The sequence below is a fragment of the Balaenoptera borealis genome (genome assembly GCF_965194805.1).
Source record: "Balaenoptera borealis genome assembly, chromosome: 20".
Taxonomy (NCBI): Eukaryota; Metazoa; Chordata; class Mammalia; order Artiodactyla; family Balaenopteridae; genus Balaenoptera; species Balaenoptera borealis.
In genome coordinates, this window is record NC_138879.1 from 53,374,972 (window position 1) to 53,390,808 (window position 15,837).

Below are 15,837 nucleotides of genomic sequence, written 5' to 3' on the forward strand. Positions count from 1 at the left end.
AACAGGAAAAGTTTGATTTATCCCTCACCTGAGGGATAGAAGCAGTGTATTTCTATCACTGAAGAGTATTTAACAAGTATCAGAGGATTGTCACCTGTATCTTTCCTAACTGGCACATTATCATTCAGAATCATTTCTAATTTATTATCTCTTAAATCAAATTAATTCTTTATATACCTATCATTCTTTAAGGCCATTCTATGCATGTGACATTTCTTAAGACTAGTCTATGTATTTGACTTTTTTTGCCTCTACTTTTATTCTGCTTAACACTAACTGAAACTACTTCAGCTCTGTACATTAATAAGGTTTGTTTCGATGGGACATGTTCACCCCACTAGTATCAGAAGTAGATGGTAAAAAAATGGGCTAACACAGCAGTAACTGAAGATGTCTGCCACATATTGGTATTCACCTAAACGTCCTTACAGCACACAGACACTTCCTGGGTCGATGTACAGGTACCCTCACCTCAGTGGGACCCTCCACTTCCCCAGCCATGTGACCAGATCATGACCTGGTGTTAAAAACGAACAACAACAAGATACCACTTTGGAGTTCATATTCCGAAGTTGAAGGTATCTGAACAAGTCACAATCTCTCTGGGCTAAAGTTTTATCATCTGGATAACGGAAGAGGTACCACAGAGGGTTGCCATGAGGCCACAGGAAGATTAAATCATTCTCTATTTTGAATAATGCGATTATGAAAAAGGATACATGTTTCAATGTTGGCCCCAACGATATACCCAGTTACGTCAAAGTTGATCCGAATAAACTTGCCCTGAAAATAAATCACAAAGAGAAAATTGAAAATAAATTAAGGACATAGGAGATCTGAACACTATAATAAAACAATAAGCCAAAGTACCCTATCATGTATCCATGAATTGCTTACAAAAGTGGATCTTATATATTGCCCCAAATAAAAAGAAAAAGCCTCAATAAATTTTTTTTTAAATGTAGGGCTAGGATAGGTTACTTTCCTTGACATAATAAAAATGAAATCCTAACCATTTAGAACTTTTTAAAAGCTCTTCTAAATAATCTGAAAGATTTTAATAGCTTTAAAGGAACACTACGCCCAGCCCCATAATGCTAGACTTGAAAAAAGTAAATAATATAGATGACTTCCTAAGAAAACAGAAATCCATTCAGGAAAACAACAAGAGAAAACTTGAACAGACCATAATCATAGAAAATAATAAAATATAATTACTCCTTTAAAAATGATGGATTGGTCTTAAATAGTTTTGCAAATTCCTAGGGAATATTTGATTGCTTCACTACATAACTGTTTCAGTGAAACAGAAAATAGTGATTCTTTCATAATTCATTTTATAAAGTTATCATAACACTGAATACCCAAACCGGTAAAGATATCATAAAAAAGGGAAAGCAAAATAAAAGCAAATATCTTACTTATAAATACTGATATAAAAGGCCAAATTAAATACTTTGCAAAATAAAGGAACATAATAATGATCAAGAATTCCAGGACTGCTAAGGACTGAGACTGGTAAACATACTACTATTATTCAGCAAATGAAAAGGCAAGGGATTGGAAGGCTTTCTTTATAGAAGTGGACAGGCAGATTCTAAAATTTAAGGGAAATGAAAAAGATCCAGAAAAGTCACAACAATTCTGAGAAAGAGGACCAGAGCTTGAGGACTTGCACTACCGGATTTCAAGAAGCTATAAAATGATGAAGACAGCGTGGTATTGATTAAAGAACAGAGATACAGATCAACGGAGCAGAGTAGAGTCCAGAAATAGAGCACGCACATTCGGTCAGTTCATCTTTGACAAAGGTGCCGAGGTAATTTAACAGGGAAAGGACCAGTCTTTTCAACAAGGGGTGCTTGAAAAATATGCAAAGTGAAACAAAAAGAACCTAGACCCTTACCCCACACCATATACAAAAATTAACTCAAAATAGACCATAGACCTAAACGCATGGGCTAAAACTATAAAAGAAAACTTTCTAAAAGAACTTGCTAAAGAAAACAGGAGAAAATCTTTATGACAAAGATTTCTTAGATAGAATGCAAAAAGCATAAACCATACAATAAAAAACTGATAAATTGGATTTCATCAAAATTTAAAACTTCTGTTCTTTAAAAGACACTGCAGTACTCGTTTCGGAAGCACATATACTGAAAAGACGCTGTACAGAAGATTTAAAAAAAAATAAAAGAGAGGGAGAAACCAGACTGGCAGAAAAAATTTGCAAAACATGTATCTGATAAAGGATTTTGTTCCCAGAATATATACAGAACTCTTACAACCAGTAACAAGACAAAAAATCCAATAAAAAAAAATTGGACACAACATTTAAACAGATACTTCATCAAAGAAGATATATAAATGGTCAGTAAGTATATGAAAAGATGCTCAATATCATTAGTTATTAGGGAAACGCAAACTAAAACTGGCACAATGAGATAGCACTACATATCCACTCTGTAAAATTTTTAAGAAAGACCAGCAAGGCTATAGAGCAATTAGGGCTCTCATGTAACCCTGGAACGAATGCAAACTGGTACAGCCACTTTGGAAAACAGTTTGCCAGTTTCTTATAAAGTTAAACATAAGTTACCACATGACACGAAGTGTTGCACGTGAAGAACGTCCACAGCCGCTTTCTCCTTAATAGTCCCCCAAAAGAAACAATCCAAATGTCCGTCAAGAGTGAATGGATAAAGAAATAGTGGTATATTCACACAATGGAACACTGCAGAGCAATAAAAATGAACAAGCCAGTGATACACCCAACAACACGGATGGATCTAAAAAAGCTTTATGTTGTGTGAAAGAAGCTGGCCGGTAAACACTACACTTACGCCATGATTCCATTTACTTGACATTCTAAAGAAAACAAAACTATAGAGAAGAAATAGACCAGTGGTTATCAGAGCTACAGTTAGGAGGAGGGGACTGACGATGTCAAGGCAGGAGGGGAACTTTTTGGAGGATGGGAATATTCTATCTCTGGATCACGGTGCCAGTTACACTACTATTTACATTCGTCTAAATCCATCGAACTGTACACTTGAAAGGGGTGAATTTTACTGTATGCAAAATGTAACTCAATAAACTAATTTTAAAAAATAATCAAGGGAGATATCTTAGGCCTCCTTAGATAAACATCATTTAAAAAAATATAATTAAACATCTATTCCTTAGATTTACAATAAACATGTTAAATTAAAGGTTACTTCCTCATGAAATGCTGATTTACACTCTTCACTTGTGTCTCCACTCCACTTGCCCATTCTTTTACCTATGACTTCAGGACTCTTCTCACCTTTCCAATGTTATTTTTTCAGTGTATAAATATTTACTTTAAGTAGAAAAAAATGAGTAAGTATTCGGATGCTACCACAGAATTTTTGAGCTGTGATTTATTGCAGGTAAATTATATCTCAATAATGTTGATTTTCAAAACTGAAAAAAGGGATAACTTACTAAAATCAAGAACTCATATTTTGGGGCTTCCCTGGTGGCGCAGTGGTTGAGAATCTGCCTGCCAGTGCAGTGCACAGGGGTTTGAGCCCTGGTCCGGGAAGATCCCACATGCCACGGAGCAACTAAGCCCGTGTGCCACAACTACTGAACCTGCAAGCCACAATCACTGAAGCCTGTGCGCCCAGAGCCTGTGCTCCACAACAAGCCACCACAATGAGAAGCCCGCGCACCACAATGAAGAGTAGCCCCCGCTCGCCACAACTTAGAGAAAGCCCGTGCACAGCAACAAAGACCCAACACAGCCAAAAATAAATTAAATTTTAAAAAAGAACTCGTATTTTTTGCTCAATATTATGAGCACTCAGTAAGAACTCACCCAGTTTTCCAATTTTAATAAACTCGAACTAAATTAGGAAAACAAGGTGAAAAGAGGTCGTACGTGGGGAAGCTGGGGAGAAAGTTCCTAATGCTGATTTCCGGCAGTGAAGTCTCCCTCATGTACACACCGAGGAGCTGCCTCCCCACCCCAGTTCTCCCCTTCACCATTTCCAAAGTGTCCTTCAAACCACCCCCTGCCCGGCCACCAAAATGTAAATATGCTATCTCATATTTTCTAAAAGCCTTGCTCTGCACAGGAAATGCATGGCTAGTTTGGTATGGCTAAGGTATCATGGCGTCATAACAACAGACATGCACTCCATTAAGGGTCTGCCTCAGATGCCACTAAATCCCAAAGGGTTCAAGAGGGAGGTGAAAAACATGAGTCCTGGAAGAAGCAAAGGCATTCTGTGAAAAACAGCCTCTTAGCACCCCTCACACAGTCATGTATAAAGTCACTCACCACATTTACAAATTATCAAAACATTGGCTAAACCAAAACAACTCTGGGCACGGGTCTAACATTTGTAACTGAGTATATGCAGACAACAGAATAGAACATGAAATTGGAAATGAGGATGGTGACACAAATACCAGCAACGCCCTCTAGCTTAAAAGCTGATCTTGTATCACCGAACTTAATGAGGTAACAATTTAAATTCCATCAGACTACCATGCAAATCTTTAAGAGGCTGCTGGTGAGCATTGAACAATTTCTTCCATAGAGAACTTGTTAATTACTTAAGCGTCACAAAATAAAAATCACAATTTGCTTGTTTGGTTAGTTTTATTTTATGGCGGGAGAGAAAGTTTTGTTTTGTTTTTTAACGTGAGAAAAAACTTCTCCTCCTTTTCAGACGGGCTCTTGTGATATAAGTATTACTTTTATACAAACAACCAGTTTACACAAATAATATGGTTGTGGCATTGAGAGATGTTGACCAGTGGCCCCCAACTTCAGGAGAACCAAGGCGGTGTTTTTTCAGAACTTGAAGAACGTGGTCCGGGCACGTCCAAAGGACTGAGAGTCGGTGCTATGGGAACAGAAGGATTCCCAGAAACAGCCCAGTGGAGCTGAGTAGTCTTACAGTTTATCAAGTAGATCCGTTAGCTTCAAGCTAAACGGTAATTTAAAGGGAGGATCTGTGTTTACGTTCTCGTAAAATAAAACTACTACAGAGAGTAGTAGGCCATGATACACTGCAGTCTGATTTCAACCTCTAAGTTGTAAGCAAAACTACTCCCTTATCTTCAAGAGATACAACATCCTGGGCTAACAGCTGTTCAGAGTGGCAACTATCAACACCTTTATTCCCTTCCACCAACAGGTTCTCACTTATTATTGCCCTTGCATTGTCAGAATGCAATACTGGAAGAATACCTAAAACCTCTGACAGCCCATAATTTTGTTTATGAGAGGAAATCCTTTTTGGCTCTGTAATTGTAAACCGTTTTCATTTTTAGATTTACAAGCACCGATTAGAATGGTCAATCCAATGAATCTCTTCATTTCTACACCGTCTACTTCCTTCCAATCACTTTCATATACAATTCTGCCTTCAGCACTTGTCTCCTTACAAACCATACTGCATAAATGCTGGTCCACAAACATTACACAAGATGAAAGAACATTGTCACACGGCCGTTTAGTAAAACCAGCGGTCCAGATTCTTATTACAAAATTCTGAGTTAGGAAATCCTTCCTGTTGAATGATTAACTGGATGCCAATGACGTACTTCCTTTTTGTCTTTAGAAATAGATTGTTCTTGAGTTTGAGAAAATTCTAGGCTACCGCATTTGAAGACTCAACCTGAGACTTACAGAACCAATTTCACTGTCATCAGAGTCTACAACGCTGCCTGTCTCTTTGCATTCATCTTCTGATTCATCTAATATTTGTGAAATGTGTTCCTCTGTCACTTTACTTCTCTTTGTCATTAAGGTGAAAACTTCTGATTTTTTCAACCATGTTCACTGAAATCTAAAAGCAGACTACAAAAATGCTGTCTGTAGCATTCTTTCATACCTTCTTGAAAGATAATGCAATTCTTTGGGCAATACAATAAGCAAACGAAAGGATGATGCAACAGTCACTGTTACAGCATCCTTCTAGGCAATTCCATTAGTCTTATTATTTTAGTCTTTTTTTAAAAAAAATAAATAAATAAATTTATTTATTTATTGGCTGCGTTGGGTCTTCATTGCTGCGCACGGGCTTTCTCTAGTTGTGGCGAGTAGGGGTTACTCTTCGTTGCGGTGCACGGGCTTCTCATCGCGGTGGCTTCTCTTATTGTGGAGCACGGGCTCTAGGTGCGCCCGTGGGCTCAGTAGTTGTGGCACGTGGGCTCAGTAGTTGTGGTGTGCGGGCTCTACAGCGCAGGCTCAGTAGCTGTGGCTCACGGGCTTAGCTGCTCCGCGGCATGTGGGATCTTCCCGGACCAGGGCTCGAACCCGTGTCCCCTGCGTTGGTAGGCGGATTCTTAACCACTGTGCCACCAGGGAAGCCCCTATTTTAGTCTTTTTAAACGTTGTTGGGAATAACTGATGAGTAATGATGAATCAGTTCCAAGGATGATGAAAGAGCAAAATGTTACAAAATACAGAAAAAAATAAGATCACTAAAACCCTTAATTTTTCTTAGATTTATAAAATGGCCCAAAGGACTCATATGGTAATTATGAGAGAAAATGAGTTTTATGCTATTTTTAAAATAAATCATTTCTGTTCTTGTTTTGTGGAAGACCCTTAAGAAACAATAAAGTTCAAAAACTATCAGTCCTTACAAATCGTTAGAACTGCTCAAAAAAGAAACTCAAAAACTAAAATCAGGTCCTGATGTTATAATGAGGAGTAAAATTCTTTACAAATTTTAAACAGCTGTATCATCTATACCCTACTTCATTGAGTTAATAAAAAAATTACTATTTTAAGAGACAGTAGTCAAGACAATGTTACTACTTCAAAGCTGCAAAGATTACACTGCCATCACAACTGCTCAAACAGATACTTTTTCAAACTTCTCATTTTAACCCTGCAGAAATGTTAATCAAAATCATATCTTATCACCCAATTCTTACTGAGTATTTCACTTAAAAATTCATTATACAGTAATACAAACGTTCAGCTTTCAATAACTTGTCTAATTTATTATGTATTTATCTACATGCTGTTTAAGCTTTCAACTTCTTATACTATTTCCTATCCCCTTTTCTTTACCACTGTACATTAGAAGTTCAAAATTCATTAAACAAAAGAAATTCTTTATTTGGGCAAAAGGACAAAGTTATCACACTGGTAATGTTGAACTGTAATAACTTTAAAATTTTAAATTGAACACTATCAATTTTATATTTGGTGAACTTATTTTTCCTTTACTTCATGAGAAAATATAAACTAAAAAGAAGTTAGATTCAAAGGAGAAAAAAAACAAAACAAAGTTTTTTAGTTCTTCTGAACTAAAAACACGGGCTTCTGAACAGGTAACCTAAAAAGAAATGTCCCCAAATAATTTAGACATGTGACCACTACCTGGATAAACAAAGTCACCAACATACAACGTCTAATTTGCTCATCAGTTCCCTAGCCAAATCGGTTCCCTTTCCTTTTTATAACTGGCATCCGTAGTTGCTCTAACCATTACAGCTAGTGCCAGAGAAATATCTTTTGGCTAAAGGAAAAGGGCCAGGCAAAAAACTAATGAAAAAAGAGGATGGAATGAGAAAGCCTACATGTGGGAGAAGGCAGAGTGGACTGGGGGTGTCCCTCTGGCCCTGTCCTGACCCCAAAAGAAACCAGTAACTCTGAAAACAACCTACTTAGTAACTAATAAATCTTGGTTCTATTTTTAAAACACTTTAACAAAAAAACCTTATAAAGTTGAAAATTATCAACTCTCTATGCTAAGTGATACTCATGTTCAGCTATTTTTACGAAATCTACCCAAGTATAGATACTTTGACAACAGAAAAAAGCAAAATTTCTGAACCAAAAAGAAATACTTTACTGAATATCCTCCAAATGGTCTAGGATTTAAATATTCCCCTTAATGTTGAACATCCTGGCAAATTAGGTAAGAGGCAGGCCAGGGGATGTGAAATCACTTCAGTGTTAGTCTTGGGGTGGGGTCAGGGGAGAAAATAAAATATATAGGTTGAAAAGCTTTTCCATCACATACATAATAAATACTCTTTCAGAATTAACATTTTTATTAACATACAAATCTAAAGTGGAAAACAAGCAGAGTTTTCCTTTTAAATGGGTTGGGTCCTCTCATCTTTTAGACATGATGTGAAGAAACTTGTGGTGAAGATGCCCACACTGTATTTGATTCCCATATAGGTCAGATTATGGTACTCAGAATATTCAACCAGGATTTCGCCAATAAAAACAAAAACAAAGGAAAAGCAAATAACAGGACAAGTACATTATGTGTTAATGATAGAGGATGCATTTTGATGCCATGCACATTGCTTCCCAATCCAAGGACAACTAAGACAGCACGTTACTGCAAGAGTCTGAACAGCAAAGATGGCTAGAATCCTCTCTCTTATGTAAAACAGAAACTGTAAAGAATTTCACTCAAAAGGTGCAATAGGACAACTTGGATATTTTGATACTATCAAGAAAATAAGAAGAAAATTATCTTACTTAAAGAATTTTATTCTTTCTGAATCAACATTGACTTTCTGGAACTTTTTCGGTGGGTGGTTATGACATATCCATAGTTATTAAACCTAGATTGTTAGCAACTTACTACAGGGACAATGCAGGTTTGTTTCATGCTCTGAAAATACTTTCCCCCTTCCTAATTTGGTATTTAAAGTTGTTATAAGATCTGTAATTTACCTGAACACATGTTAGTACAGATAGCATGCTATGGATGTGTATTAGTTTGCTCCAGGAAAAATCTCCACTCTGGAGGCAGCTATTTGCCCTAAATGGGAAAACCCATTCGTGAAGTAATTAGTTAGGATTTAATCCCAAGGCCAGATGGCTATTTTAAATGCTTCAGCTATCTTAATCTCCAGATTACACCAGAAGCTTTGTTAATTAGTAAAATGAGTTTTCTTGTGAACTAAGTGGCCCTGTTACTTAGTGTAACGGATGTTAGAAATTCCTGGGGAAAAATGAGTGACATTAATAGCCTGGACTGATTGGAAATACACAGACGTCCGCCAGCCAGTCTGGTGTGGGCCAGGTGTCAAGGCTGCAGCAAGCCCCAGGGGCTGCAGGGTTGGGAGGGCAGCCACGGGTTTGGAGGATGGGGGTTGCGTGGTGCAGACCACGTTCTGTCTCTAATACTGTCACATTTGCCTCGGTAAATCTTTACAGAAAGGCTCGGTGAGACGACACGAGACAGAGCAGCAACTGTGTTCAATTTACCCACAAAATTGATTTTGGTGCCTGCTCGATAATACACGTGAGGGTGCAGAATTCTGACTCACTTTCATTGTAACCTGGTAGCCGAGGGGTAAGGAGGCACCTGGAGGCTTTATCTAGCTTCAATGATTAGAGGCTAATTAGTTACCACAAGGTACATAAAACGGAATTGCCAAATTGGCTTAAATCTTTGCAAAGGAAAAAAAAAAAGAAGAAAAAAAGGAAAAGATTTGTGCAGATATGGAAAGTGATCCCTACTAAAACTTTCTAAGACGAGACGTATCTGCTGATACAATCATTTTGAAATTGAACTCCCTGTTTCTACAGTTTCATTACAAGACATTCATTTTACATAAATCTCCTCCATCTGGAACGCATTTCACTTGTCCATAAACAGAGAGCTGGACTAACTGTGAACGATTATTTTCATAAGGGCAATGCTCGCCTAAAGAATCCCCTTCAATACAAACCATGCGCTACTCACCTTTGAAAGAAAAGATATTCTTCAGGAAATTACTTGTCTGTATCAGATCAAAGAAATGGAAACAAGTGGATTCTAAAATTTACGGAGTTTATAGTTTCTAATATTTTCACTGCAGGCATGTGGCTTGTAAATAATGACTACACGGAATTCCACTGTACGCACAACTCATCTTTTAACGTCATGTCACTCTTTCCATCTGACGTCCAACCCCAATCCCAGCCCCAACCCCAGGCTGGCCTGGCTGTGGGGCCAGCAGCTCCCACGTACCTTCTGCCCACACTTCTAAAACTGGGGCATACACACTATGGAAAACAGGGTGGATATTCCTCAACAAGGTAAAAATAGTTACCATATGATCCAGCAATCCCACTCCTGGGCATACATCCGGGAAAGACGAAAACTCTAGTTTGAAAAGATACGTGCACCCCAATGTTCATAGCAACACTATTTACTATAGCCAAGACATGGAAGCAACCTAAGTGTCCAGCAACAGATGAATGGATAAAAAGATGTGGTACATATTTATACAATGATTTATACAACATCTGTCCAGCAACAGATGAATGGATAAAAAGATGTGGTACATATTTATACAACAGAATACTACTCATCCATAAAAAAGAATGAAACATTGCCATTTGCAGCAACATGGATGGACCTAGAGATTATCATACTGAGTGAAGTAAGTCAGACAGAGAAAGACACATTACACGATGTTGCTTATATGCAGAATGTAAAAAATAATACAAATGAATTTATTTACAAAACAGAAACAGACTCACAGACATAGAAAACAAACTTACGGTTACCAAAGGGGAAGGGTGGGGAGGGATAAGTTAGGAGTATGGGGCTAACAGATACACACTACTACATATAAAACAGATAAGCAACAAGGATTTACTGTATAGCACAGGGAATGATATTCAGTATCTTGTAATAACCTATAATGGAAAAGAATATGAAAAAAAAAATGTATAACTGAATCACTTTGCTGTACACCTGAAACTAACATGATATTGTAAATCAACTATGCTTCAATTAAAAAAAAAAACCCAAAAAACTGGGGCATGAATATTCTCAGAGAGCCTGGCACGTGCAACACTCCCTGAGCTCAACTGTACACGATGGCAAGTCATCAAAAACACGTTAAAGGTAAAACCCAACTGAAGGCGAGCTCTGTGAGGCTGCAGACCTTTGTTTTGTGCACTGATACATTCCCAGGGCATAGAAGAGTGTCAAGCGCTTAGTAGGCAACCACACTGTAACAATGGATTCCATAAATACATACACCTACTATGTACTTACACGTGGGAGGCAGAGGCAACTAAGGATCCAGAGAGCAAGGTGGATGGGGTCCCTACCGCCAGAGATCTTACGTGCTAGCAGGGGAGAGATCACAGATAAGCAGAGCGCCGACTACAGACTGTGGTAAGTGCTACAAGGGAAATCAGCAGGACACTGGGGGAGAGGATATAGAGGAAACCTCCTCAGACCAGGTTTGAGACGAACAAGGAGTTTAGGGAAGGGAGAAGGAGAAACGTGGACAGATGTGAAACACGTTCTGGAGGCAGAACCACAAAATTCACTCCTGGCTTGGACATGGGCCATGAGAAAAAGGCTCAAGCAAGGATGATTCCTAGGCATTTTGTTTTTCTAGGTTTTGTTGTTTTTATTTTAAGTTTAAGCAACCGGGTGACTTGATGGTACCATTTATTGACATCAGACTTAAAAAAAGAAATTTTGAACGAAAAAAAAAAAAGTTCCATTTGTTAATTCAAGAAATCCATTAGACATCCAATGGAGATAACACGTAAGCAGCACAGTGCCTGGCAAAGAATAGGTGCTTAACAGTTAACTGAAATGCACAAAAAAAATCTAAATTAATAAAATTTAATTTAAAAATGAGTCTACACTGGCTACTCTCTAACCCCCTGAGAACCAGTGTCGGCAACACCCACAGGAAACTGCTAAAGGGTGTTTTAACTGAACACGAGTCAGTCAATGGAACTAATTACTTCGCTATTTTTTATGGACCCGCTAAAATCAACTTCTTGTTGTATTGTGCAGTTAATGCCTTATGATAATAGTAGCTAGCTACTAAACTCTTTAAAAAAATACTGTACGTATCAATATAAAGTTGACTTTTTCTAAGAATTAAAGCCCAAAGTCAATATTAAAGATACTTGTTTCTTGGTTGAATGAATAGCTAAGAACACTGCCTTAATCAAAAATCTTTTCTAAAAAGATTAGCTTTTATACTACAAAGCTACAGTAATCAAGACAGTATGGTACTGGCACAAAAACAGAAATATAGATCAATGGTACCGGATAGAAAGGCCAGAGATAAACCCATGCACCTATGGTCACCTAATCTATGACAAAGGAGGCAAGAATATACAATGGAGAAAAGACAGTCTCTTCAATAAGCGGTGCAGTGGAAAACTGAACAGCTACATGTTAAAGAATGAAATTAGAACACTCCCTAACACCATACACAAAAATAAACTCAAAATGGATTTAAGACTTAAATGTAACACCGGATACTATAAAACTCTTAGAGGAAAACATAGGAAAAATACTCTTTGACATAAATCACAGCAAGATCTTTTTTGACCCACTTCCTAGAGTAATGAAAATTAAAAAAAAAATAAACAAGTGGGACCTAATTAAACTTAAAAGCTTTTGCACGGCAAAGGAAAACATAAACAAGACAAAAAGACAACATTCAGAATGGGAGAAAATTTCACAAACGAAGCAACTGACAAAGGATTGATCCCCAAAATATACAAACAGCTCATGCAGCTCAATATCAAAAAAAACAAAAAACCCAATCCAAAAATGGGCAGAAGACCTAAACAGACATTTCTCCAAAGAAGACATACACATGGCCAAGAGGCACATGAAAAGATGCTCAACATCACCAATTACTAGAGAAATGCAAATCAAAACTACAGTGAGGTATCACCTCACACCTGTCAAAATGGCCATCATCAAAAAATCTACAAACGATAAATGCTGGAGAGGGTGTGGAGAAAAGGGAACCCTCTTGCACTGTTGGTGGGAATGTAAATTGATACAGCCACTGTGGAGAACAGTATGGAGGTTCCTTAAAAAACTAAAAATAGAACTACCATATGAATGAAATTAGAACACTCCCTAACACCATACACAAAAATAAACTCAAAATGGATTAAAGACCTAAATGTAAGGCCAGACACAATAAAACTCTTAGAGGAAAACATAGGCAGAACATTCTATGACATAAATCACAGTAAGATCCTATTTGACCCACCTCCTAGAGTAATGGAAATAAAAACAAAAATAAACAAATGGGACCTAATGAAACTTAAAAGCTTTTGCACAGCAAAGGAAAACATAAACAAGACGAAAAGACAACCCTCAGAATGGGAGAAAATATTTGCAAACGAAGCAACTGACAAAGGATTAATTTCCAAAATTTACAAGCAGCTCAATATCAAAAAAACAAACAACCCAATCCAAAAATGGGCAGAAGACCTAAACAGACATTTCTCCAAAGAAGATATACAGATTGCCAACAAACACATGAAAGGATGCTCAACATCACTAACCATTAGAGAAATGCAAATCAAAACTACAATGAGGTATCACCTCACACCAGTCAGAATGGCCATCATCAAAAAATCCACAAACAATAAATGCTGGAGAGGGTGTGGAGAAAAGGAAACCCTCTTGCACTGTTGGTGGGAATGTAAATTGATACAGCCACTATGGAGAACAGTATGGCGGTTCCTTAAAAAACTAAAAACAGAACTACCATATGACCCAGCAATCCCACTACTGGGCATATACCCTGAGAAAACCATAATTCAAAAAGACACATGCACCCCAATGTTCACTGCAGCAGTATTTACAATAGCCAGGACGTGGAAACAACCAAAATGTCCATCGACAGAGGAATGGATAAAGAAGATGTGGTACATATATACAATGGAATATTACTCAGCCATAAAAAGGAACGAAATTGGGTCATTTGTAGAGATGTGGATGGTCCTAGAGTCTGTCATACAGAGTGAAGTTAAGTCAGAAAGAGAAAAGCAAATATCGTATATTAACGCATATATGTGGAATCTAGAAAAATGGTACAGATGAACCTATTTGCAGGGCAGGAATAGAGACACAGACGTAGAGAACAGACATGTGGACACTGGGGCGTAAGGGGAGGGTGGGACGAATTGGGAGATTAGGATCGACATATATACACTACCCATGTGTAAAATAGATAGCTAGTGGGAACCTGCTGTATAGCACAGGGAGCTCAGCTCAGTGCTCTGTGATGACCTAGATGGGTGGGATGGGGGTGGAGGTGGGAGGGAGGTCCCAGAGGGATGGGATATATGTATGCCTATGGCTGATTCACTTCGTCGTGCAGCAGGAACTAACACAGCATTGTGAAGCAATTATACTCCAAAAAAAAAAAAAAAAAAAAAGACTAGCTTTTACTATATTAGATTGAGCATACTTAATGATGATTATTCAGTAGTACAAGCACTTTGGAAGGTGGAACCTCAGCTGAATCAGGGTTTGTTGAGAATTCACACTGAATGGGTGGTTCTTGCTAGAATCAATCTTGCTAGGAAACAATCTAAGAAATTCTTCCCACCAGTAGAATGTAAAAGAAGTTCCCACCAGAATTATTTTATCAACCTTTGGAACAGGAGGCATCAATAACAAGCATTAAGGAGACTTAAGTATAGTAATTGCTCTGCAAATGAATTTCAAAAAGTGATCGGCTTAATTTAGACTACAATTTAAAGGAACAAACTAGAGCAGAGCTTCTCAACCTCCATATAACTGACATTTGGGGATAATTCTGTTGTGGGGCCTGTCCTGTACATTGTAGGATGTTTAGCAACACCCTGGCCTCCACCCACGAGACGTCACATGTGGGATCCCCAGGGGACCCCAAATTGAGAACCACTGATCTAGAGTAATGCAAATTATGGATTATAACCTATATATGTCAATACGGAAATCTAATGATCTCTGGTAGCCAACTTCCAAGATGGCCTCAATAACCCCCCCCGCCCCCACCTTCTGGTACTCAGGTCACCTGCTCTGGGGGATGCCGGCTGCCATGCCGTGAGCAAGCGTCCCTGCAGAGAGGCCACTGAGGTGCGCAACTGAGGCTTCTTGCCAAAAGCTACCCAAGTAAGCTGGCAAGCTCCTCCAGCCTCAGCAGGCCTTCAGATGCCTCGGCACTAGCCAATCACACAGTAATGACAACCTCGTGGGAGACCACAGGCCAGAACCAGCACTCAGAAACGCTGAGACGATAAACGTTTTATGTCACTAGGTCTTAGGGGAATTTGTTACATAGCAACACGTCTATCTGTCCCAAACACTAAAACCTCAGTAGATGACTCTTTACCACTTAGTAACGGAATCACTACATTCTTTACCAAAGGACATACATGACTGGTTAGTAGCAATTTATCTTTTCTAGGCAAAAATGAGACAAATGGGTACAAAAGTGTTTTTCTTGAATTTAGAGTGTGGTTTGGGGGGAGGGTAGAAATCAGAATAGACTGGTAACTCGATTTATGTGGTAAAATAAAACATTTTCCACTAAGAAGTCCTTGAAAATCTTCACGGAGATTCACATACCAAAGCTGGTAGCTCACTGTGTCTCCCACCCCATGACACAGCCACTAAACACAGGGCTTTCAGGAGGAAGAATTTCAGATTTAATTGTGGCTCCAGCTCAGTGCTGATGACCCACAGAATGGTAGAAACTCAAAAAGCAGCTCAGTTTCCCCAGATCCAAAAGTCACAGCCATGCTTCCTACTGACACGGGCACATTTGTTATCCCACTTTGTACAGAAAAAGCTAAAATACTTACTATATGAACTTGGATTAAGCAAATCTTCAGATTTTAACTTACTGGGAATAAACAATATTCCAAGCAAATAGTCCCATACTTCTTACATAACTTGGAAAGTCTCTTGCACTTAAACTACCTCTGAGGGTGTTATGGGCTGAATCGTCCCCCACCCCCAAATTCATACGTTGAAGTCCTAACCTCTAGTAGCTCAGAGCATGACTATGTTTAAAGAAGGGGTCTTCACAGACGTAATTAAGCTAAAA

At 38.3% G+C, this 15,837-nt stretch overlaps 1 protein-coding gene across 8 annotated transcripts in view; it reads right to left on the minus strand.

Annotated features, from left to right (window-relative positions):
- MYH10 (myosin heavy chain 10) overlaps positions 1-15,837 on the minus strand; it is a 137,994-nt gene that overhangs the window by 64,586 nt on the left and 57,571 nt on the right. For all 8 annotated transcript variants that reach the window (XR_014238589.1, XR_014238590.1, XM_082372885.1 and 5 more), the window contains one exon: positions 720-783. Coding sequence is in view for 6 of the 8 variants with exons in the window: in XM_082372885.1 (XP_082229011.1) it covers positions 720-783 (64 nt within the window). In the remaining 2 variants the exon portion in view is untranslated. The remainder of the gene's footprint in view (positions 1-719; positions 784-15,837) is intronic.